Source organism: Chiloscyllium plagiosum, unplaced genomic scaffold, assembly GCF_037043375.1.
Source record: "Chiloscyllium plagiosum isolate Xiang-an unplaced genomic scaffold, Cpla_swu_hap1 HiC_scaffold_3, whole genome shotgun sequence".
NCBI classification, from domain to species: domain Eukaryota; kingdom Metazoa; phylum Chordata; class Chondrichthyes; order Orectolobiformes; family Hemiscylliidae; genus Chiloscyllium; species Chiloscyllium plagiosum.
The window spans coordinates 156,057,202-156,082,177 of record NW_028270141.1 but is presented as its reverse complement, the minus strand read 5'-3'; the positions used below and the strand labels follow the sequence as shown (position 1 = coordinate 156,082,177).

Below are 24,976 nucleotides of genomic sequence, written 5' to 3'. Positions count from 1 at the left end.
GCCGATGATTGCACAATGTTTTGCAAATACTCACACCTTCAGATACTGAAGTAGTGATGAACAAATGCAACAAGACCTGGAAAATATTCAGGCTTTGGCTGACAAGTGGCAAGTCACATTTATGCCAGGCACGAGCCATCTCCAATAACAGATAGTCTAATCACTGTACCTTGCCTTTCAACGGTGTTACTGTCATTGAATCCCCCATGAGCAACATCCTTGGGGTTACCATTGACCAGAAACTCAAGTGAAATTACCATGTAAACACAGTGGTCACAAGAGCAGGTCAGAGGCTAGGAATACTATGGCAAGTAACTCCCCTCCTGACTCCTCAAAGCTTGTCCACCATCTACAAGGCACAAGTCAGGAGTATGATGGAATATTCCCCACTTGCCTGGATAGTTGCAACTCCAACAACACTGAAGAAGCTTGACACCATCCAGGACAAAGCAGCCCGCTTGATAGTCACCACATCCACAAATATCCACTCCCTCCACCAGAGATGCTCAGCAGCAGCTGTGTGTCCTATCTATAAGATGCACTGCAGAAATTCACCAAAGATCCTCAGACAACACCTTCCAAACCAAGACCACTTCCACCTAGAAGGACAAGAGTGGCAGATACATGGGAATGCAACCACCTTCAAGCCACTCTCCATCCTGACTTGGAAATATATCGCCATTCCTTCAGTGTTGCTGGGCCAAAATCCTGAAAATCCTTCCCTAAGGGTATATGGGTCTGCCTGCAGCACATGGACTGCAGTGGTTCAAGAAGGCAGCTGACCATCACTTTCTCAAGGCCACCAAGGAACGGCCAATAAAAGCTTTGGCTAGCCAGTGACAAGTGAATTTGAAAAAAGGGACTGACAATTCAGGTTTCCTGATGGTTTCTGATTTAACCCGTGTTTCCATCAACTGGAATCATTTTGAAGAAGAAATGACCTCTTCCCCAAATGTCAGCCTGTTGAAGATGCATCAAACTGCCACAGCACTTGGGATTCTGCATGCGAGCATCATCACTATACACTCTGAGCTGTACGGCCATTCTGCCACTAAGATATCCCACTCATGCCACGGGCAATGGTCACATTATGTGGGATTCAGCATGTGAACCTTGGAGAGCCACAGTTGTGATTGATACCAGGTGGATCTTGTATCCGACCAACTCCATGATTGGGGCTATCACCCTGGACCAATCAGGAAAGCCCTGGCTGGAGATAAACAAAACGGGCTGCCCTTGGATGGTGTGTGGTCAGAAGGTGTATCAGGGTGGACTGAGGGTCGGTCGGGGCATGGGGCTGGTGGTTTGCTGCGTTGCCAGTGCTGGCTGTGTGTTCTATGCACTGTTTTATTGTTTGGTTAATTCAACTGTCTTGGATGAGTTTGTAACCGTTTCCTTTTTGATGACTTAAGGTGGGGTTTGTGGGTTGGCCCTCAATTCGCTGTTAACTGATTGCACACTGGGGTGTGTGGGTTGGCCCTCATTTCCCTGTTAACTGATTGCACAGTGGGGTGTGTGGGTCGCCCTCATTTCCCTGTTAACTGATTGCACAGTGGGGTGTGTGGTTTCGTCCCCATTTCCCTGTTAACTGATTGCACAGTGGGATGTGTGGGGTCACCCAGATTTCCCTGTTAACTAATTGCACACAGGGGTGTGTGGGTCACCCACATTTCCCTGTTAACTGATTGCACGGGGGGGGGGGGTTTGTGGGTTGCCCCCATTTCCCTGTTAACTGATTGCACACTGGGGTGTATGGGTTGGCCCCCATTTCCCTGTTAACTGATTGCACAGTGGGGTGTGCGCGTCGCCCTCATTTCCCTGTTAACTGATTGCACAGTGGGGTGTGTGGGTTGGCCCTCATTTCCCTGTTAACTGATTGCACATTGGGGTGTGTGGTTTCGCCCCCATTTCCCTGTTAACTGATTGCACAGTGGGGTTGCACCCATTTCCCTGTTAACTGATTGCACAGTGGGGTGTGTGGTTTCGTCCCCATTTCCGTGTTAACTGATTGCACAGAGGGGTGTGTGGGTTGGCCCTCATTTCCGTGTTAACTCATTGCACAGTGGGGTTGCCCCCCATTTCCCTGTTAACTGATTGCACACTGAGGTGTATGGGTTGGCCCTCATTTCCCTGTTAACTGATTGCACAGAGGGGTGTGTGGGTTGGCCCTCATTTCCCTGTTAACGCATTGCACAGTGGGGTGTGTGGTTTCGCCCCCATTTCCCTGTTAACTGATTGCACAGTGGGGTGTGTGGGTTGGCCCTCATTTCCCTGTTAACTGATTGCACAGTGGGGTGTGTGGATTTGCTCCCCTTTCCCTGTTAACTGAATGCACCCTGGGGTATGTGGGGTTGCACTCATTTCCCTGTGAATTGATTGCACAGTGGGGTGTGCGCGTCGTCCTCATTTCCCTGTTAACTGATTGCACAGTGGGGTGTGTGGTTTAGCCCCCATTTCCCTGTTAAATGATTGCACAGTGGGGTGTGTGGGTCGCCCTCATTTCCCTGTGAACTGATTGCACAGTGGGGTGTGTGGGTTGGCCCTCATTTCCCTGTTAACGCATTGCACAGTGGGGTGTGTGGGTTGGCCCTCATTTCCCTGTTAATTGATTGCACATTGGGGTGTGTGGTTTCGCCCCCATTTCCCTGTTAACTGATTGCACACTGGGGTCTGTGGGTTTGCCCTCATTTCCCTGTTAACTGATTGCACAGTGGGGTGTGTGGTTTCGCTCCCATTTCCCTGTTACCTGATTGTACAGTGGTGTGTGTGGGACGTCCTCATTTCCCTGTTAACTGAATGCACAGTGGGGTGTGTGGGTTGTCTTCTTTTCCCTGTTAACTGATTGCACATTGGGGTGTGTGGGTTGGCCCTCATTTCCCTGTTAACTGATTGCACAGTGGGGTGTGTCGTTTCGCTCCCATTTCCCTGTTAACTGATTGCACAGTGGGGTGTGCGGGTTGTCCTCTTTTCCCTGTTAACTGATTGCACATTGGGGTGTGTGGGTTGGCCCTCATTTCCCTGTTAACTGAATGCACAGTGGGGTGTGTGGGTTGTCTTCTTTTCCCTGTTAACTGAATGCACAGTGCGGTGTGTGGGTTGTCTTCATTTCCCTGTTAACTGATTGCACAGTGGGGTGTGTCGTTTCGCTCCCATTTCATTGTTAACTGATTGCACAGTGGGGTGTGTGGTTTCGACCCCATTTCCCTGTTAACTGATTGCACAGTGGGGTGTGCGGGTCACCCCCATTTCCCTGTTAACTGATTGCACAGTGGGGTGTGCGGGTTGGTCCTCATTTCCCTGTTGACTGAATGCACAGTGGGGTTGCCCCCATTTCCCTGTTAACTGATGGCACACTGGGGTGTGTGGTTTCGCTCCCATTTCCCTGTTAACTGATTGCACACTGAGGTGTATGGGTTGGCCCTCATTTCCCTGTTAACTGATTGCACAGAGGGGTGTGTCGGTTGGCCCCCATTTCCCTGTTAACTGATTGCACACTGGGGTGTGTGGTTTCGCCCCCATTTCCCTGTTAACTGATTGCACACTGAGGTGTATGGGTTGGCCCTCAATTCCCTGTTAACTGATTGCACAGAGGGGTGTGTCGGTTGGCCCCCATTTCCCTGTTAACTGATTGCACAGTGGGGTGTGTGGTTTCGCCCCCATTTCCCTGTTAAATGATTGCACAGTGGGGTGTGTGGGTCGCCCTCATTTCCCTGTGAACTGATTGCACAGTGGGGTGTGTGGGTTGGCCCTCATTTCCCTGTTAACGCATTGCACAGTGGGGTGTGTGGGTTGGCCCTCATTTCCCTGTTAACTGATTGCACATTGGGGTTTGTGGTTTCGCCCCCATTTCCCTGTTAACTGATTGCACACTGGGGTCTGTGGGTTTGCCCCCATTTCCCTGTTAACTGATTGCACAGTGGGGTGTGTGGTTTCGCTCCCATTTCCCTGTTACCTGATTGTACAGTGGGGTGTGTGGGTTGTCTTCTTTTCCCTGTTAACTGATTGCACACTGGGGTGTGTGGGTTGGCCCTCATTTCCCTGTTAACTGATTGTACAGTGGGGTGTGTGGGTTGCCCTCATTTCCCTGTTAACTGATTGCACAGTGGGGTTGCACCCATTTCCCTGTTAACTGATTGCACATTGGGGTGTGTGGGTTGCCCTCATTTCCCTGTTAACTGATTGCACACTGGGGTGTGTGGGTTGGCCCTCATTTCCCTGTTAACTGATTGCACACTGGGGTGTGCGCGTCGCCCTCATTTCCCTGTTAACTGATTGCACAGTGGGGTGTGCGCGTCGCCCTCATTTCCCTGTTAACTGATTGCACAGTGGGGTGTGTGGGTTGGCCCCCATTGCCCTGTTAACTGATTGCACAGTGGGGTGTGTGGTTTCGCCCCCATTTCCCTGTTAACTGATTGCACAGTGGGGTTGCACCCATTTCCCTGTTAACTGATTGCACAGTGGGGTGTGTGGTTTCGTCCCCATTTCCGTGTTAACTGATTGCACAGAGGGGTGTGTGGGTTGCCCCATTTCCCTGTTAACTGATTGCACAGAGGGGTGTGTGGGTTGGCCCTCATTTCCCTGTTAACGCATTGCACAGTGGGGTGTGTGGTTTCGCCCCCATTTCCCTGTTAACTGATTGCACAGTGGGGTGTGTGGGTTTGCCCTCATTTCCCTGTTAACTGATTGCACAGTGGGGTGTGTGGATTTGCTCCCCTTTCCCTGTTAACTGAATGCACCCTGGGGTATGTGGGGTTGCACTCATTTCCCTGTGAATTGATTGCACAGTGGGGTGTGCGCGTCGTCCTCATTTCCCTGTTAACTGATTGCACAGTGGGGTGTGTGGTTTCGCCCCCATTTCCCTGTTAAATGATTGCACAGTGGGGTGTGTGGGTCGCCCTCATTTCCCTGTGAACTGATTGCAAAGTGGGGTGTGTGGGTTGGCCCTCATTTCCCTGTTAACGCATTGCACAGTGGGGTGTGTGGGTTGGCCCTCATTTCCCTGTTAATTGATTGCACATTGGGGTGTGTGGTTTCGCCCCCATTTCCCTGTTAACTGATTGCACACTGGGGTCTGTGGGTTTGCCCTCATTTCCCTGTTAACTGATTGCACAGTGGGGTGTGTGGTTTCGCTCCCATTTCCCTGTTACCTGATTGTACAGTGGTGTGTGGGGACGTCCTCATTTCCCTGTTAACTGAATGCACAGTGGGGTGTGTGGGTTGTCTTCTTTTCCCTGTTAACTGATTGCACATTGGGGTGTGTGGGTTGGCCCTCATTTCCCTGTTAACTGAATGCACAGTGGTGTGTGTGGGTTGTCTTCTTTTCCCTGTTAACTGAATGCACAGTGCGGTGTGTGGGTTGTCTTCATTTCCCTGTTAACTGATTGCACAGTGGGGTGTGTCGTTTCGCTCCCATTTCATTGTTAACTGATTGCACAGTGGGGTGTGTGGTTTCGCCCCCATTTCCCTGTTAACTGATTGCACAGTGGGGTGTGCGGGTCACCCCCATTTCCCTGTTAACTGATTGCACAGTGGGGTGTGCGGGTTGGTCCTCATTTCCCTGTTGACTGAATGCACAGTTGGGTTGCCCCCATTTCCCTGTTAACTGATTGCACACTGGGGTGTGTGGTTTCGCCCCCATTTCCCTGTTAACTGATTGCACACTGAGGTGTATGGGTTGGCCCTCATTTCCCTGTTAACTGATTGCACAGAGGGGTGTGTCGGTTGGCCCCCATTTCCCTGTTAACTGATTGCACACTGGGGTGTGTGGTTTCGCCCCCATTTCCCTGTTAACTGATTGCACACTGAGGTGTATGGGTTGGCCCTCATTCCCCAGTTAACTGATTGCACAGTGGGGTGTGTGGTTTCGCCCCCATTTCCCTGTTAACTGATTGCACAGTGGGGTGTGTGGTTTCGCCCCCATTTCCCTGTTAAATGATTGCACAGTGGGGTGTGTGGGTCGCACTCATTTCCCTGTGAACTGATTGCACAGTGGGGTGTGTGGGTTGGCCCTCATTTCCCTGTTAACGCATTGCACAGTGGGGTGTGTGGGTTGGCCCTCATTTCCCTGTTAACTGATTGCACAGTGGGGTGTGTGGTTTCGCTCCCATTTCCCTGTTACCTGATTGTACAGTGGGGTGTGTGGGACGTCCTCATTTCCCTGTTAACTGAATGCACAGTGGGGTGTGTGGGTTGTCTTCTTTTCCCTGTTAACTGATTGCACATTGGGGTGTGTGGGTTGTCTTCTTTTCCCTGTTAACTGAATGCACATTGGGGTCTGTGGGTTGGCCCTCATTTCCCTGTTAACTGATTGCACACTGGGGTGTGTGGGTCACCCCCATTTCCCTGTTAACTGATTGCACAGTGGGGTGTGTGGGTCACCCCCATTGCCCTGTTAACTGATTGCACAGTGGGGTGTGCGTGTTGGCCCTCATTTCCCTGTTGACTGAATGCACAGTGGGGTGTGTGGGTTGGCCCTCATTTCCCTGTTAACTGATTGCACACTGGGGTGTGTGGTTTCGCCCCCATTTCCCTGTTAACTGATTGCACACTGAGGTGTATGGGTTGGCCCTCATTTCCCTGTTAACTGATTGCACAGTGGGGTGTGTCGGTTGGCCCCCATTTCCCTGTTAACTGATTGCACACTGGGGTGTGTGGTTTCGCCCCCATTTCCCTGTTAACTGATTGCACACTGAGGTGTATGGCTTGGCCCTCATTTCACTGTTAACTGATTGCACAGTGGGGTGTGTGGTTTCGCCCCCATTTCCCTGTTAACTGATTGCACAATGGGGAGTGCAGTTTCGCCCCCATTTCCCTGTTAACTGATTGAACAGTGGGGTGTGTGGGGCATCCTCATTTCCCTGTTAACTAATTGCACAGTGGGGTGTGTGGGACGTCCTCATTTCCCTGTTAACTGAATGCACAGTGGGGTGTGTGGGTTGTCCTTCATTTCCCTGTTAACTAATTGCACAGTCGGGTGTGTGGGATGTCCTCATTTCCCTGTTAACTGAATGCACAGTGGGGTGTGTGGGTTGTCCTTCATTTCCCTGTTAACTAATTGCACAGTGGGGTGTGTGGGACGTCCTCATTTCCCTGTTAACTGATTGCACAGTGCGGTGTGTGGTTTCGCCCCCATTTCCCTGTTAACTGATTGCACAGTGGGGTGTGTGGGGTTGCCCCCATTTCCCTGTTAACTGATTGCACAGTGAGATGTGTGGTTTCACCCCCATTTCCCTGTTAACTGATTGCACACTGACGTGTATGGGTTGGCCCTCATTTCCCTGTTAACTGATTGCACAGAGGGGTGTGTGGGTTGTCCTTCATTTCCCTGTTAACTAATTGCACAGTGGGGTGTGTGGGTCGCCCTCATTTCCCTGTTAACTGAATGCACAGTGGGGTGTGTGGGATGCCCCCATTTCCCTGTGAACTGATTGCACACTGGGGTGTGTGGGTTGGCCCTCATTTCTCTGTTAACTGATTGCACAGTGGGGTGAGTGGGTTGCTCCCATTTCCCTGTTAACTGATTGCACAGTGGGGTGTGTGGGATGCCCCCATTTCCCTGTTAACTGATTGCACAGTGGGGTGTGTGGGTCTCCCCCATTTCCCTGTTAACTGATTGTACAGTGGGGTGTGTGGTTTCGCCCCATTTCCCTGTTAACTGATTGTACAGTGGGGTGTGTGGTTTCAGCCTCATTTCCCTGTTAACTGATTGCACACTGGGGTGAGTGGTTTTGCCCCCATTTCCCTGTTAACTGATTGTACAGTGGGGTGTGTGGGTTGCCCTCATTTCCCTGTTAACTGATTGTACAGCGGGGTGTGTGGGTTGCCCCCATTTCCCTGTTAACTGATTGCACAGTGGGGTGTGTGGGTTGGCCCTCATTTCCCTGTTGACTGAATGCACAGTGGGGTTGCCCCCATTTCCCTGTTAACTGATTGCACAGTGGGGTGTGTGTGGTGGCCCTCATTTCCCTGTTAACCGATTGCACAGTGGGGTGTGTGTGGTGGCCCTCATTTCCCTGTTAACTGATTGCACAGTGGGGTGTGTGGTTTCGCCCTCATTTCCCTGTTAACTGATTGCACAGTGGGGTGTGTGGGTCACCCCCATTTCCCTGTTAACTGATTGTACAGTGGGGTATGTGGTTTCGCCTCCATTTCCCTGTTAACTGATTGCACATTGGGGTGTGTGGGTTGGCCCTCATTTCCGTGTTAATGCATTGCACAGTGGGGTGTGTGGGGTCACCCTCATTTCCCTGTTAACTGATTGCACAGTGGTGTCACCCCATTTCCCTGGTAACTGATTGCACAGATCGGTGTGTGGGTTGGCTCTCATTTCCCTGGTAACTGATTGCACAGTGGGGTGTGTGGGTTGGCCCTCATTTCCCTGTTAACTGATTGCACAGTGGGGTGTGTGGGTTGTCCCTCATTTCCCTGTTAACTGATTAGACACTGAGGTGTTTCGGTTGGCCCTCTTTTCCATGTTAACTGATTGCACAGTGGGATGTGTGGGGTTGCCCTCATTTCCCTGTTAACTGATTGCACGGTGGGGTGTGCGGGTCGTCCTCATTTCCCTGTTAACTGATTGCACAGTGGGGTGTGTGGTTTCGCCCCCATTTCCCTGTTAACTGATTGCACAGTGGGGTGTGTGGTTTGCCTCATTTCCCTGTTAACTGATTGCACATTGGGTTGTGTGGGTTGCCCGCATTTCCCTGTTAACTGATTGCACAGTAGGGTGTGTGGTTTCGCCCCCATTTCCCTGTTAATGCATTGCACAGTGGGGTGTGTGTGGTGGCCCTCATTTCCCTGTTAACTGATTGCACAGTGGGGTGTGTGGTTTCGCCCCCATTTCCCTGTTAATGCATTGCACAGTGGGGTGTGTGTGGTGGCCCTCATTTCCCTGTTAACTGATTGCACAGTGGTGTCACCCCATTTCCCTGGTAACTGATTGCACAGAGCGGTGTGTGGTGGCCCTCATTTCCCTGTTAACTAATTGCACAATGGGGTGTGTGGGTTGGCCCTCATTTCCCTGTTAACTGATTGCACAGTGGGGTGTGTGGTTTCGTCCCCATTTCCCTGTTAACTGATTGCACAGTGGGGTGTGTGGGTTGTCCCTCATTTCCCTGTTAACTGATTGCACAGTGGGGTGTGTGGTTTCGTCCCCATTTCCCTGTTAACTGATTGCACAGTGGGGTGTGTGGGACGCCCTCAGTTCCCTGTTAACTGATTGCACAGTGGGGTGTGTGGTTTCGTCCCCATTTCCCTTGTTACTGATTGCACACTGAGGTGTATTGGTTGGCCCTCATTTCCCTGTTAACTGATTGCACAGTGGGGTGTGTGGTTTCGCTCCCATTTCCCTGTTACCTGATTGTACAGTGGGGTGTGTGGGACGTCCTCATTTCCCTGTTAACTGAATGCACAGTGGGGTGTGTGGGTTGTCTTCTTTTCCCTGTTAACTGATTGCACATTGGGGTGTGTGGGTTGTCTTCTTTTCCCTGTTAACTGAATGCACATTGGGGTCTGTGGGTTGGCCCTCATTTCCCTGTTAACTGATTGCACAGTGGGGTGTGTGGGTTGGCCCTAATTTCCCTGTTAACTGAATGCACAGTGGTGTGTGGTTTCGTCCCCATTTCCCTGTTAACTGATTGCACAGTGGGGTGTGTGTGTTGCCCCCACTTCCCTGTTAACTGATTGCACAGTGGGGTGTGTGGTTTGGCCCCCATTTCCCTGTTAACTGATTGTACAGTGGGGTGTGTGGGTCACCCCCATTTCCCTGTTAACTGATTGTACAGTGGGGTGTGTGGGTCACCCCCATTTCCCTGTTAACTGATTTCACAGTGGGGTGTGTGGGGTTGCCCCCATTTCCCTGTTAACTGATTGTACAGTGGGGTGTGTGGGTCACCCCCATTTCCCTGTTAACTGATTGTACAGTGGGGTGTGTGGGTCACCCCCATTTCCCTGTTAACTGATTGCACAGTGGGGTGTGTGGGTTGGCCCTCATTTCCCTGTTAACTTATTGCACAGTGGGGTGTGTGGGGTTGCCCCCATTTCCCTGTTAACTGATTGCACAGTGGGGTGTGTGGGTTGGCCCTCATTTCCCTGTTAACTGATTGCACAGTGGGGTGTGTGGGGTTGCCCCCATTTCCCTGTTAACTGATTGCACAGTGGGGTGTGTGGTTTCGCCCCCATTTCCCTGTTAACTGATTGCACAGTGGGGTGAGTGGGTTGCCCCCATTTCCCTGTTAACTGAATGCACAGTGGGGTGTGTGGGTTGGCCCTCATTTCCCTGTTAACTGATTGTACAGTGGGGTGTGTGGGTTGGCCCTCATTTCCCTGTTAACTGATTGCACAGTGGGGTGTGTGGTTTCGCCCCCATTTCCCTGTTAACTGATTGCACAGTGGGGTGAGTGGGTTGCCCCCATTTCCCTGTTAACTGAATGCACAGTGGTGTGTGTAGGTTGCCCTCATTTCCCTGGTAACTGAATGCACAGTGGGGTGTGTGGGTTGGCCCTCATTTCCCTGTTAACTGATTGCACAGTGGGGTGTGTGGGTTGGCCCTAATTTCCCTGTTAACTGAATGCACAGTGGTGTGTGGTTTCGTCCCCATTTCCCTGTTAACTGATTGCACAGTGGGGTGTGTGTGTTGCCCCCACTTCCCTGTTAACTGATTGCACAGTGGGGTGTGTGGTTTGGCCCCCATTTCCCTGTTAACTGATTGTACAGTGGGGTGTGTGGGTCACCCCCATTTCCCTGTTAACTGATTGTACAGTGGGGTGTGTGGGTCACCCCCATTTCCCTGTTAACTGATTTCACAGTGGGGTGTGTGGGGTTGCCCCCATTTCCCTGTTAACTGATTGTACAGTGGGGTGTGTGGGTCACCCCCATTTCCCTGTTAACTGATTGTACAGTGGGGTGTGTGGGTCACCCCCATTTCCCTGTTAACTGATTGCACAGTGGGGTGTGTGGGTTGGCCCTCATTTCCCTGTTAACTTATTGCACAGTGGGGTGTGTGGGGTTGCCCCCATTTCCCTGTTAACTGATTGCACAGTGGGGTGTGTGGGTTGGCCCTCATTTCCCTGTTAACTGATTGCACAGTGGGGTGTGTGGGGTTGCCCCCATTTCCCTGTTAACTGATTGTACAGTGGGGTGTGTGGGTTGCCCCCATTTCCCTGTTAACTGATTGCACAGTGGGGTGTGTGGGTTGCCCCCATTTCCCTGTTAACTGATTGTACAGTGGTGTGTGTGGGTTGGCCCTCATTTCCCTGTTAACTGATTGCACAGTGGGGTGTGTGGGTCACCCCCATTTCCCTGTTAACTGATTGTACAGTGGGGTGTGTGGGTTGCCCCCATTTCCCTGTTAACTGATTGCACAGTGGGGTGTGTGGGTTGCCCCCATTTCCCTGTTAACTGATTGTACAGTCGGGTGTGTGGGTTGGCCCTCATTTCCCTGTTAACTGATTGCACAGTGGGGAGAGTGGTTTCGCTCCCATTTCCCTGTTAACTGATTGCACAGTGGGGTGTGTGGGTCACCCCCATTTCCCTGTTAACTGATTGCACAGTGGGGTGTGTGGTTTCGTCCCCATTTCCCTGTTAACTGATTGCACAGTGGGGAGAGTGGTTTCGCTCCCATTTCCCTGTTAACTCATTGCACACTGGGGTGTGTGGGTTGGCCCTCATTTCCCTGTTAACTGATTGCACAGTGGGGTGTGTGGGGTTGCCCCCATTCCCCTGTTAACTGATTGCACAGTGGGGTGTGTGGGTTGGCCCTCATTTCTCTGTTAACTGATTGCATAGTGCGGCGTGTGGGACGCCCTCATTTCCCTGTTAACTGATTGCACAGTGGGGTGTGTGGGTCACCCCCATTTCCCTGTTAACTGATTGTACAGTGGGGTGTGTGGTTTCGCCCCCATTACCCTGTTAACTGATTGCACAGTGAGGTGTGTGTGGTGGCCCTCATTTCCCTGTTAACTGATTGCACAGTGGGGTGTGTGGGTTGGCCCTCATTTCCCTGGTAACTGATTGCACAGTGGGGAGTTTGGGTTGGCCCTCATTTCCCTGTTAACTGATTGCACAGTGGGGTGTGTGGGTTGCCCGCATTTCCCTGTTAACTGATTGCACAGTGGGGTGTGTGGGACGCCCTCATTTCCCTGTTAACTGATTGCACAGTGGGGTGTGTGGTTTCGCCCCCATTTCCCTGTTAACTGATTGCACAGTGGGGTGTGTGGGTCACCCCCATTTCCCTGTTAACTGATTGTACAGTGGGGTGTGTGGGTCACCCTCATTTCCCTGTTAACTGATTGTACAGTGGGGTGTGTGGTTTCGCCCTCATTTCCCTGTTAACTGATTGTACAGTGGGGTGTGTGGGACGTCCTCATTTCCCTGTTAACTGTTTGTACAGTGGGGTGTGTGGATTGTACCTCATTTCCCTGTTAACTGATTGCACACTGGGGTGTGTGGGGTTGCCCTCGTTTCCCTGTTAACTGATTGCACATTGGGGTGTGTGGTTTCGCCCCCATTTCCCTGTTAACTGATTGCACAATGGGGTGTGTGGGTTGGCCCTCATTTCCCTGTTAACTGATTGCACAGTGGGGTGTGTGGGGTTGCCCCCATTTCCCTGTTAACTGATTGCAAAGTGGGGTGTGTGGGGTTGCCCCCATTTCCCTGTTAACTGATTGCACAGTGGGGTGTGTGGGGTTGCCCCCATTTCCCTGTTAACTGATTGCACAGTGGGGTGTGTGGGGTCGACCCCATTTCCCTGTTAACTGATTGCACAGTGGGGTGTGTGGGTTGGCCCCCATTTCCTTGTTAACGCATTGCACAGTGGGGTGTGTGGGGTTGCCCCCATTTCCCTGTTAACTGATTGTACAGAGGGGTGTATGGGGTCGAACCCATTTCCCTGTTAACTGATTGCAAAGTGGGTTGTGTGGGTTGGCCCTCATTTCCCTGTTAACTGATTGCGCAGTGGGGTGTGTTGGGTCGCCCCCATTTCCCTGCTAACTCATTGTAAAGTGGGGTGTGTGGGTTGGTTCTCATTTCCCTGTTAACTAATTGCGCAGTGGGGTGTGTGGGGTCGCCCCCATTTCCCTGCTAACTCATTGTAAAGTGGGGTGTGTGGGTTGGTTCTCATTTCCCTGTTACCTGATTGCACAGTGGGGTGTGTGGGTTGGCCCCTATTTCCCTGGTAACTGATTGCACAGTGGGGTGTGTGGGTTGGCCCTTATTTCCCTGTTACCTGTTTGCTCAGTGGGGTGTGTGGGGTTGCCCCCATTTCCCTGTTAACTCATTGCACAGTGGGGTGTGCGGGTTGGCCCTCATTTCCCTGTTACCTGATTGTACAGTGGGGTGTGTGGGGTCGAACCCATTTCCCTGTTAACTCATTGCAAAGTGGGTTGTGTGGGTTGGCCCTCATTTCCCTGTTAACTGATTGCGCAGTGGGGTGTGTGGGTTCGACCCCATTTCCCTGTTAACTGATTGCAAAGTGGGGTGTGTGGGTTGGCCCTCATTTCCCTGTTATCTGATTACACTGTGGGATGTGTGGGGTCGACCCCATTTCCCTGTTAACTGATTGCACAGTGGGGTGTGTGGGTCGCCCTCATTTCCCTGTTACCTGATTGTACAGTGGGGTGTGTGGGGTCGACCCCATTTCCCTGTTAACTGATTGCACAGTGGGGTGAGTGGTTTCGCCCCCATTTCTCTGTTAACTGATTGAACAGTGGGGTGTGTGGTTTTGCCCTCATTTCCCTGTTATCTGATTACACTGTGGGATGTGTGGGGTCGACCCCATTTCCCTGTTAACTGTTTGCACAGTGGGGTGTGTGGTGTCGCCCCCATTTCCCTGTTAACTCATTGCACAGTGGGGTGTGCGGGTTGGCCCTCATTTCCCTGTTAACTGATTGCACAGTTGGTTGTGTGGGGTCGACCCCATTTCCCTGTTAACTGATTGCACAATGGGTTGTGTGGGGTCGCCCCCATTTCCCTGTTAACTGATTGCACAGTGGGGTGAGTGGTTTCGCCCCCATTTCCCTGTTAACTGATTGCACAGTGGGGTGTGTGGGTCGCCCTCATTTCCCTGTTACCTGATTGTACAGTGGGGTGTGTGGGGTCGACCCCATTTCCCTGTTAACTGATTGCACAGTGGGGTGAGTGGTTTCGCCCCCATTTCTCTGTTAACTGATTGAACAGTGGGGTGTGTGGTTTTGCCCTCATTTCCCTGTTAACTGATTGTACAGTGGGGTGTGTGGTTTCGCTCCCATTACCCTGTTAATTGATTGCACAGTGGGGTGTGTGGCTGGCCCCCATTTCCCTCTGAACTGATTGCACAGAGGGGTGTGTGGGTTGCCCCCATTTCCCTGTTAACTGATTACATAGTCGGGTGTGTGGGTTGGCCCTTATTTCCCTGTTACCTGTTTGCACAGTGGGGTGTGTGGGATTGCCCCCATTTCTCTGTTAACTGAATGCACAGTGGGGTGTGTGGGGTCGCCCCATTTCCCTGTTAACTCATTGCACAGTGGGGTGTGCGGGTTGGCCCTCATTTCCCTGTTAACTGATTGCACACTGGGGTCGCCCCCATTTCCCTGTTAACTGATTGCACAGTGGGGTGTGTGGCTGGACCCCATTTCCCTGTTAACTGATTGCACAGTGGGGTGTGCGGGTTGGTCCCCATTTCTCTGTTAACTGATTGCACAGTGGGGTGTGTGGTTTCACCCCCATTTCCCTGTTAACTGATTGCACAGTGGGGTGTGTAGTTTCGCCCCCATTACCCTGTTACCTGATTGTACAGTGGGGTGTGTGGTTTCGCCCCCATTACCCTGTTAACTGATTGCACAGTGGGGTGTGTGGCTGGCCCCCATTTCCCTGTTAACTGATTGCACAGTGGGGTGTGCGGGTTGGTCCCCATTTCTCTGTTAACTGATTGCACAGTGGGGTGTGTAGTTTCGCCCCCATTCCCCTGTTAACTGATTGTACAGTGGGGTGTGTGGGTTGCCCCCATTTCCCTCTGAACTGATTGCACAGTGGGGTGTGTGGTATCGCCCCCATTACCCTGTTAACTGATTGTACAGCGGGGTGTTTGGGTTGGCCCTCATTTCCCTGTTAACTGATTGCACGGTGGGGTGTGTGGGTTGCCCCCATTTCTCTGTTAACTGTTTGCACAGTGGGGTGTGTGGGGTCGCCCCCATTTCCCTGTTAACTCATTGCACAGTGGGGTGTGTAGATTGGCCCTCATTTCCCTGTTAACTGATTGCACAGTGGGGTGAGTGGTTTCGCCCCCATTTCCCTCTGAACTGATTGCACACTGGGGTGTGTGGGTTGGCCCTCATTTCCCTGTTAACTGATTGCACAGTGGGGTGTGTGGGTTGCCCCCATTTCCCTGTTAACTGATTGCACAGTGGGGTGTGTGGGGTCGCCCCCATTTCCCTGTTAACTCATTGCACAGTGGGGTGTGCGGGTTGGCCCTCATTTCCCTGTTAACTGATTACATAGTGGGGTGTGCGGGTTGGCCCTCATTTCCCTGTTAACTGATTGCACAGTGGGGTGTGTGGGTTGGCCCCCATTTCCCTGTTAACTGATTGCACAGTGGGGTCTGTGGGTTGCCCCCATTTCCCTGTTAACTGATTGCACAGTGGGGTATGTGGCTTGCCCCCATTTCCCTGTTAACTGTTTGCACAGTGGGGTGTGTGGGGTCGCCCCCATTTCCCTGTTACCTGATTATACAGTGGGGTGTGTGGGTTCCCCCCATTTCTCTGTTAACTGTTTGCACAGTGGGGTGTGTGGGATCGCCCCCATTTCCCTGTTAACTCATTGCACAGTGGGGTGTGTGGTTTCGCCCCCATTTCCCTGTTAAATGATTGCACAGTGGGGTGTGTGGGTCGCCCTCATTTCCCTGTGAACTGATTGCACAGTGGGGTGTGTGGGTTGGCCCTCATTTCCCTGTTAACGCATTGCACAGTGGGGTGTGTGGGTTGCCCTCATTGCCCTGTTAACTGATTGCACAGTGGGGTGTGTGGGTTGCCCCCATTTCCCTGTTAACTGATTGCACAGTGGGGTGTGTGGCTTGCCCCCATTTCCCTCTGAACTGATTGCACAGAGGGGTATGTGGGTTGCTCCCATTTCCCTGTTAACTGATTGCACAGTGGGGTGTGTGGCTTGCCCCCATTTCCCTCTGAACTGATTGCACAGTGGGGTGTGTGGGTCGCCCCCATTTCTCTTTTAACTGAATGCACAGTGGGGTGTGTGGGTTGCCACACTTGCTGTCCCTTGCTGTCCCTTCCCCTGCTGATTGCAGGTTTTGGTGAACTGCTGTTAATTGTTTTTTCTTCATTGTTTGTATTTTGTACTGTTGTATATTAAAAAAACCCAAGAGATTTAGAATCTCCTCAATTTAAGCAAAAAGAAAAAAAATCCAACTGCGAGATTTTGAATCTCGTCAGTTCATGGTTAGCTTTGAGCTGACTGGGTATAACAGTGTCCTCTTGGTGGTTTTTGTTTCTCGGGACCTGATTGCTGCGCGGTTTCATTTACACAGTCGCTCTGAAACTGTTGTATTTCAGTTCTCGTGAGGGAACTGCTGTTTTACCAGCTGGATGCAGCCTGTGTTACTCTGTTCTATTTTGAGAAAGGACAATGCTGATTTTGTGGCAGGCTTAACCCTTGTACTTTTTCTTTTTGCATGTGTTTTGACTTTTTGGTGTTGTGGGCTGAGCCCCTGTGTGTCAACAGTACCATTCCAGATGAATTGTTGTGGTGTAGGTAAGCCTGACCCTCTGTGAATGGACTAGGCCTCTGTAGAGTTGGAGCACCTGTGTGTTAGCTGGGAGGTGAGAATTTGCTGCCGGCTGGAGTCGACTCTGTCCGCTGGAGTGAACTGATCCACTGGAAGTGAACAGCAACTTCACAGTGAACTGTATCCCTGGGAGTGGGCCTGGGCCTCTATGGATTCACCAGGCCTCCATCAATGCTGGACACTTGTATGTGTGTTATGGGGTGTGCAGTTGCTGCTTTCAGGAGGGGACTCTGCCTCTGGGTGTGGACCTTGTTTCTGGTAATGAACTCTCCACTCTGGAGTGGTCTCTGTTTCTGGGAATACGACGCTGCATTCTGGAGTGGTCTCTGTTTCTGGGAATAGGACGCTGCATTCTGGAGTGGTCTCTGTTTCTGGGAATGTGACTCTGAATTCTGGAGTGGATCTTGTTTCTGGGAATGGGACTCTGCATTCTGGAGTGGACTTTGTTTCTGGGAATGGGACTCTGTTTCTGGGAATGTGATCTGCATTCTGGAGTGGACGTTGTTTCTGGGAGTGGGACTCTGCATTCTGGAGTGGGACTTTGTTTCTGGGAATGGGACTCTGCATTCTGGAGTGGTCACTGTTTCTGGGAATGGGACTCTGCATTCTGGAGTGGACTTTGTTTCTGGGAATGCGACTCTGCACTCCGGAGTGAGACACTGTTTCTGGGAATGGGACTCTGCATTGTGGAGTGGACCTTGTTTCTGGGAATGGGCCTCTGTATTCTGGAGTGGACTTTGTTTCTGGGAACAGGAATCTGCATTCTGGAATGGTCTCTGTTTCTGGGAATGGGACTCTGCATTCTGGAGTGGACCTTGTTTCTGGGAATGGGACTCTGCATTCTGGAGTGGGATGAAGTGAGGACTGCAGATGCTGGAGATCAGAGTTGGAAATGTGTTGCTGGAAAAGCGCAGCACGTCAGGCAGCATCCAAGGAGTTGGAGAATCGTCGTTTCGGGCATAAGCCCTTCTTCAGGAATGGGTCTCTGCATTCTGGAGTGGACCTTGTTTCTGGGAATGGGACACTGCATTCTGGAGTGGACCTTGTTTCTGGGAATGGGACTCTGCATTCTGGAGTGGACCTTGTTTCTGGGAATGGGACTCTGCATTCTGGAGTGGAACTCTGTTTCTGGGAATGTGACTCTGCATTCTGGAGTGGTCTCTGTTTCTGGGAGTGGGACTCTGTATTCTGGAGTGGAACTCTGTTTCTGGGAATAGGACTCTGCATTCTGGAGTGGTCTCTGTTTCTGGGAATGGGACACTGCACTCCGGAGTGAGACACTGTTTCTTGGAATGGGTCTCTGCATTCTGGAGTGGTCTTTGTTTCTGGGAATGGGGCTCGGCATTCTGGAGTGGGACTCTGTTTCTGGGAATAGGACTCTACATTCTGGAGTGGGACTCTGTTTCTGGGAATGGGACTCTTTTTCTGGGAATGTGATCTGTATTCTGGAGTGGACCTTGTTTCTGGGAATGGGACTCTGCATCCTGGAGTGGTCACTTTTTCTGGGAATGGGACTCTGCACTCCGGAGTGAGACACTGTTTCTGGGAATGGGACTCTGCATTCTGGAGTGGAGTTTGTTTCTGGGAATGGGACTCCGTTTCTGGGAATGTGATTTGTATTCTGGAGTGGACCTTGTTTCTGGGAATCGGACTCGGCATTCTGGAGTGGGACTGTGTTTTTGCGAATAGGACTCTGCATTCTGGATTGGGAATAGGACTCTGCATTCAGTCACAGCCAGTGTACTGTGTATGGGGAATGAAAGGGTGAGTTGGTCCCGGCGTCCCAGTCTGTGTGCAGTTATTTCAGACACAGCCAGAATGTCGAACATCAGGCAAGGAAATTTTAAAAATACAACTTGTAAAGAGAAAGCAAAAATCAAATGCTGCATGAGAGACAGTGCGGGCAGACAGAGTTATTATTGGTCTATATTTGCTTGGACTTGCACTGATATCAGGACAAAATCATGGTTTCTGGATGCACATGAACGTTTGGCTTGTTGGATGCAGATTTCCCCTTGTGAAATTATTTACTTCTTTGGATAGGTACGCCCAATGAAATTCTGCCCAAAGTGGAAGCTTACCCAACTACGAAACAGAAGCAGACCAAAAAGAAAGCTGCAGGTAAGCGTGCTATACTGTTTGGAATGTAGAGGTTTATCCGTGCGAACACACGCAGGTCTAGTCACACAGACTTCGCAGCTTTCCAATGGGAGCGCATATATTTGCAGAAAAGACCCGAGCTTCAAATGGTCAACATATATTCAACATTGTAATTGCTTTGTAGATATACTCCCCCCTGCCCCACCCCCCCACCCCAGAGGATCTGTAACCCACATTTCTATCATGTGTCAGCTAATAAGATTAATTTAACATGAGTCAGAATCAATGAAATTATCAAGCCGATCCTGTTCAACAATCCCAATGGTTCTTACAAACTATAAATTACACATAAATATGATAAAAACCAGGGTTGCAGATGCTGGAAACCAGATTCTGGATTAGAGTGGTGCTGGAAAAGCACAGCAATTCAGGCAGCATTCGAAGAGCAGGAGAATCGACATTTCGAGCAAAAGCCCTTCATCAGGAATACAGGCAGAGAGCCTGAAGGGTGGAGAGATAAATTAGAGGAGGGTGTGGGTGGGGAGAAAGTAGCATAGAGTACAATAGGTGAGTGGGGGAGTGGATGAAGGTGATAGCTGAAAAATGTGTTGCTGGAAAAGCGCAGCAGGTCAGGCAGCATCCACGGAGCAGGAGAATTGATGTTTCGGGCATAAGCCCTTCTTCAGGGATGAGGAATGTGTGCCAAGCAGGCTAAGATAAAAGGTAGGGAGGAGGGACTTGGGGGAGGGGCGCTGGGAATGCAATAGGTGGAAGGAGGTTAAGGTGAGGGTGATAGGCCGGAGTGGGGGTGGGGGCGGAGAGTTTTTTGCCGGAGAGGTGATAGGTCAGGGAGGAGGGTGGAGTGGATAGGTGGGAAGGAAGATTAGCAGGTAGGACAAGTCCTGGGGATAGTGCTGAGCTGGAAGTTTGGAGCTGGGGTGAGGTGTGGGAAGGGGCAATGAGGAAACTGGTGAAGTCCACATTGAAGCCCTGGGGTTGAAGTGTTCCGAGGCGGAAGATGAGGGAGACTGGACGCCTCATAGCAGAGCGCTTTTGGAAAAATCTCCAGGACACCCGCACCAATCAACCCCACCGCCCTGTGGCCCAACATTTCAACTCCCCCTCCCACTCAGCCAAGGACATGGAGGTCCTGGGCCTCCTTCACCACCGCCCCCTCACTACCAGACACCCGGAGGAAGAACGCTTCATCTTCTGCCTCAGAACACTTCAACCCCAGGGCAAAAATTGTGGACTTCACCAGTTTCCTCATGTCCTCTTCCCCCACCTCACCCCAGCTCAGCACCGTCCCTATGACTTGTCCTACCTGCCTATCTTCCTTTCCACCTATCCACTCCACCCTCCTCTCTGACCTATCACCTCCATCCCCACCCCCATTCACCTGTTGTACTCTTTGCTACCTTCCCCCACCCTCCTCCCTGACCTATCACCTCCATTCCCACCCCATTCACCTATTGTACTCTATACTACTTTCTCCCCACCCTCACCATCCTCTCATTTATTTCTCCACCCTTCAGGCACTCTGCCTGTATTCCTGATGAAGGGCTTTTGCCCGAAACGTCAATTCTCCTGCTCCTCGGATTCTGCCTGATCTGCTGGGCTTTTCCAGCACCACTCTAGTCTCGATACAATAAATATGTCTCTCAGAATTGTGAGGTAGTTCTACTCCATCTGGATTGATTTCAGGACAAAGGGTTTCTAATATTGGAACTTCATTGTCAGTACTCCCTGAGTTATCCATGTAAACCGAGTACTGTATATATAATATTGTACACATCTCTCTGTGGAAGCTTCTCAACCTTTAGCTCCCATCAATGTGGTCTCAGTCGCATCAATGGGGTCTCAGGCGCATCAATGGGGTCTCAGTCGCATCAATGGGGTCTCAGTCCCATCAATGTGGTCTCAGTCCCATCAATGTGGTCTCGCTCCCATCAATGTGGTCTCGCTCCCATCAATGTGGTCTCGCTCCCATCACAGTGGTCTCAGACCCATCAATGTGGTCTCAGACCCATCAATGTGGTCTCAGTCGCATTAATGTAGTCTCAGTCGCATCAATGGGGTCTTGGTCCCATCAATGGTGTCTCAGTCCCATCAATGTGGTCTCAGTCGCATCAATGGGGTCTTAGTCCCATCAATGGTGTCTCAGTCCCATCAATGTGGTCTCAGTCGCATCAATGGGGTCTCGGTCCCATCAATGTGGTCTCGGTCCCATCAATGTGGTCTCAGTCCCATCACTGTGGTCTCAGTCGCATGAATGTGGTCTCAGTCGCATCAATGGGGTCTCAGTCGCATCAATGTGGTCTCAGTCCCATCAATGTGGTCTCGCTCCCATCAATAGGGTCTCGGTCCCATCAATGGGGTCTCAGTCCCATCAATGTGGTCTCAGTCCCATCACTGTGGTCTCAGTCCCATCAATGGGGTCTCAGTCCCATCAATGGGGTCTCAGTCCCATCAATGGGGTCTCGGTCCCATCAATGGGGTCTCAGTCCCATCAATGGGGTCTCGGTCCCATCAATGGTGTCTCAGTCCCATCACTATGGTCTCGCTCCCATCAATGTGGTCTCGGTCCCATCACTGTGGTCTCAGTCCCATCACTGTGGTCTCAGTCCCATCAATAGGGTCTCAGTCCCATCAATAGGGTCTCGGTCCCATCAATGGGGTCTCGGTCCCATCAGTGTGGCCTCGCTCCCATCAATCGGGTCTTGCTCCCATCAATGGGGTCTCGGTCCCATCAATGTGGTCTCAGTCGCATCAATGGGGTCTCAGTCGCATCACTATGGTCTCGCTCCCATCAATGTGGTCTCGGTCCCATCACTGTGGTCTCAGTCCCATCACTGTGGTCTCAGTCCCATCAATAGGGTCTCAGTCCCATCAATAGGGTCTCGGTCCCATCAATGGGGTCTCGGTCCCATCAGTGTGGCCTCGCTCCCATCAATCGGGTCTTGCTCCCATCAATGGGGTCTCGGTCCCATCAATGTGGTCTCAGTCGCATCAATGGGGTCTCAGTCGCATCAATGGGGTCTCAGTCCCATCAATGTGGTCTCAGTCCCATCAATGTAGTCTCAGTCCCATCAATGTGGTCTCGCTCCCATCAATGTGGTCTCGCTCCCATCACAGTGGTCTCAGACCCATCACAGTGGTCTCAGTCGCATCAATGGGGTCTCAATCGCATCAATGGGGTCTCAGTCGCATCAATGGGGTCTCAGTCGCATCAATGGGGTCTCGGTCCCATCAATGGGGTCTCAGTCCCATCAATGTGGTCTCAGTCCCATCAATGTGGTCTCGCTCCCATCAATGTGGTCTTGCTCCCATCACAGTGGTCTCAGTCGCATTAATGTGGTCTCAGTCGCATTAATGTGGTCTCAGTCGCATTAATGTGGTCTCAGTCGCATCAATGGGGTCTCAGTCGCATCAATGGGGTCTCAGTCCCATCAATGTAGTCTCAGTCGCATCAATGGGGTCTTGGTCCCATCAATGGTGTCTCAGTCCCATCAATGTGGTCTCAGTCGCATCAATGGGGTCTTGGTCCCATCAATGGTGTCTCAGTCGCATCAATGGGGTCTTGGTCCCATCAATGTGGTCTCAGTCGCATCAATGGGGTCTTGGTCCCATCAATGGGGTCTCGGTCCCATCAATGTAGTCTCAGTCGCATCAATGGGGTCTTGGTCCCATCAATGGTGTCTCAGTCCCATCAATGTAGTCTCAGTCGCATCAATGGGGTCTCAGTCGCATCAATGGGGTCTCGGTCCCATCAATGGGGTCTCAGTCCCATCAATGTGGTCTCAGTCCCATCAATGTGGTCTCGCTCCCATCAATGTGGTCTCGCTCCCATCACAGTGGTCTCAGACCCATCAATGTGGTCTCAGTCGCATTAATGTGGTCTCAGTCGCATTAATGTGGTCTCAGTCGCATTAATGTGGTCTCAGTCGCATCAATGGGGTCTCAGTCGCATCAATGGGATCTCAGTCCCATCAATGTAGTCTCAGTCGCATCAATGGGGTCTTGGTCCCATCAATGGTGTCTCAGTCCCATCAATGTGGTCTCAGTCGCATCAATGGGGTCTTGGTCCCATCAATGGGGTCTCAGTCCCATCAATGTAGTCTCAGTCGCATCAATGGGGTCTTGGTCCCATCAATGGTGTCTCAGTCCCATCAATGTAGTCTCAGTCGCATCAATGGGGTCTCAGTCGCATCAATGGGGTCTCAGTCCCATCAATGTAGTCTCAGTCGCATCAATGGGGTCTTGGTCCCATCAATGGTGTCTCAGTCGCATCAATGTGGTCTCGGTCGCATCAATGGGGTCTCGGTCCCATCAATGTGGTCTCGGTCCCATCAATGTGGTCTCAGTCCCATCAATGTGGTCTCAGTCGCATGAATGTGGTCTCAGTCGCATCAATGGGGTCTCAGTCGCATCAATGTGGTCTCAGTCCCATCAATGTGGTCTCGCTCCCATCAATAGGGTCTCGGTCCCATCAATGGGGTCTCAGTCCCATCAATGTGGTCTCAGTCGCATGAATGTGGTCTCAGTCGCATCAATGGGGTCTCAGTCGCATCAATGTGGTCTCAGTCCCATCAATGTGGTCTCGCTCCCATCAATAGGGTCTCGGTCCCATCACTGTGGTCTCAGTCCCATCAATGGGGTCTCAGTCGCATCAATGGGGTCTCAGTCCCATCAATGGGGTCTCGGTCCCATCAATGGGGTCTCGGTCCCATCAATGGTGTCTCAGTCCCATCACTATGGTCTCGCTCCCATCAATGTGGTCTCGGTCCCATCAATGTGGTCTCAGTCCCATCACTGTGGTCTCAGTCCCATCAATAGGGTCTCGGTCCCATCAATGGGGTCTCGGTCCCATCAGTGTGGCCTCGCTCCCATCAATCGGGTCTCGCTCCCATCAATGGGGTCTCGGTCCCATCACTGTGGTCTCAGTCCCATCAATGGGGTCTCGCTCCCATCAATGTGGTCTCGCTCCCATCAGTGTGGTCTCAGTCCCATCACTGTGGTCTCAGTCCCATCACTGTGGTCTCGGTCCCATCACTGTGGTCTCGGTCCCATCACTGTGGTCTCGGTCCCGTCACTGTGGTCTCGGTCCCGTCACTGTGGTCTCGGTCCCGTCACTGTGGTCTCGCTCCCATCAATGTGGTCTCGGTCCCATCATTGTGGTCTCGCTCCCATCAATGTGGTCTCAGTCCCATCAATGTGGTCTCGGTCCTATCAATGTGGTATCGCTCCCATCACTGTGGTCTCAGACCCATCACTGTGATCTCAGTCCCATCACTGTGGTTTCAGTCCCATCAATAGGGTCTCGGTCCCATCAATGGGGTCTCAGTCCCATCAATGTGGTCTCAGTCCCATCACTGTTGTCTCGGTCCCATTAATGGGGTCTCAGTCCCATCACTGTGGTCTCGGTCCCATCAATGGGGTCTCAGTCCCATCACTGTGGTCTCAGTCCCATCAATAGGGTCTCAGTCCCATTAATAGGGTCTCGGTCCCATCAATGGGGTCTCGGTCCCATCAGTGTGGCCTCGCTCCCATCAATGGGGTCTCAGTCCCATCAATGGGGTCTCGGTCCCATCAATGGGGTCTCGGTCCCATCAATGGTGTCTCAGTCCCATCACTATGGTCTCGCTCCCATCAATGTGGTCTCGGTCCCATCAATGTGGTCTCAGTCCCATCACTGTGGTCTCAGTCCCATCAATGTGGTCTCAGTCCCATCACTGTGGTCTCAGTCCCATCAATGGGGTCTCAGTCCCATCAATGGGGTCTCGGTCCCATCAATGGGGTCTCGGTCCCATCAATGGGGTCTCGGTCCCATCAATGGTGTCTCAGTCCCATCACTATGGTCTCGCTCCCATCAATGTGGTCTCGGTCCCATCAATGTGGTCTCAGTCCCATCACTGTGGTCTCAGTCCCATCACTGTGGTCTCAGTCCCATCAATAGGGTCTCAGTCCCATCAATAGGGTCTCGGTCCCATCAATGGGGTCTCGGTCCCATCAGTGTGGCCTCGCTCCCATCAATCGGGTCTCGCTCCCATCAATGGGGTCTCGGTCCCATCAATGTGGTCTCAGTCGCATCAATGGGGTCTCAGT

General features: G+C 51.7%; 1 protein-coding gene across 1 annotated transcript in view; it reads left to right on the top strand.

Moving 5' to 3' along the window:
- abcc10 (ATP binding cassette subfamily C member 10) overlaps nucleotides 1-24,976 on the top strand; it is a 282,813-nt gene that overhangs the window by 61,527 nt on the left and 196,310 nt on the right. The window contains exon 11 of the mRNA XM_087984478.1: nucleotides 18,815-18,892. Within this exon, the coding sequence (XP_087840604.1) occupies nucleotides 18,815-18,892 (78 nt within the window). The remainder of the gene's footprint in view (nucleotides 1-18,814; nucleotides 18,893-24,976) is intronic.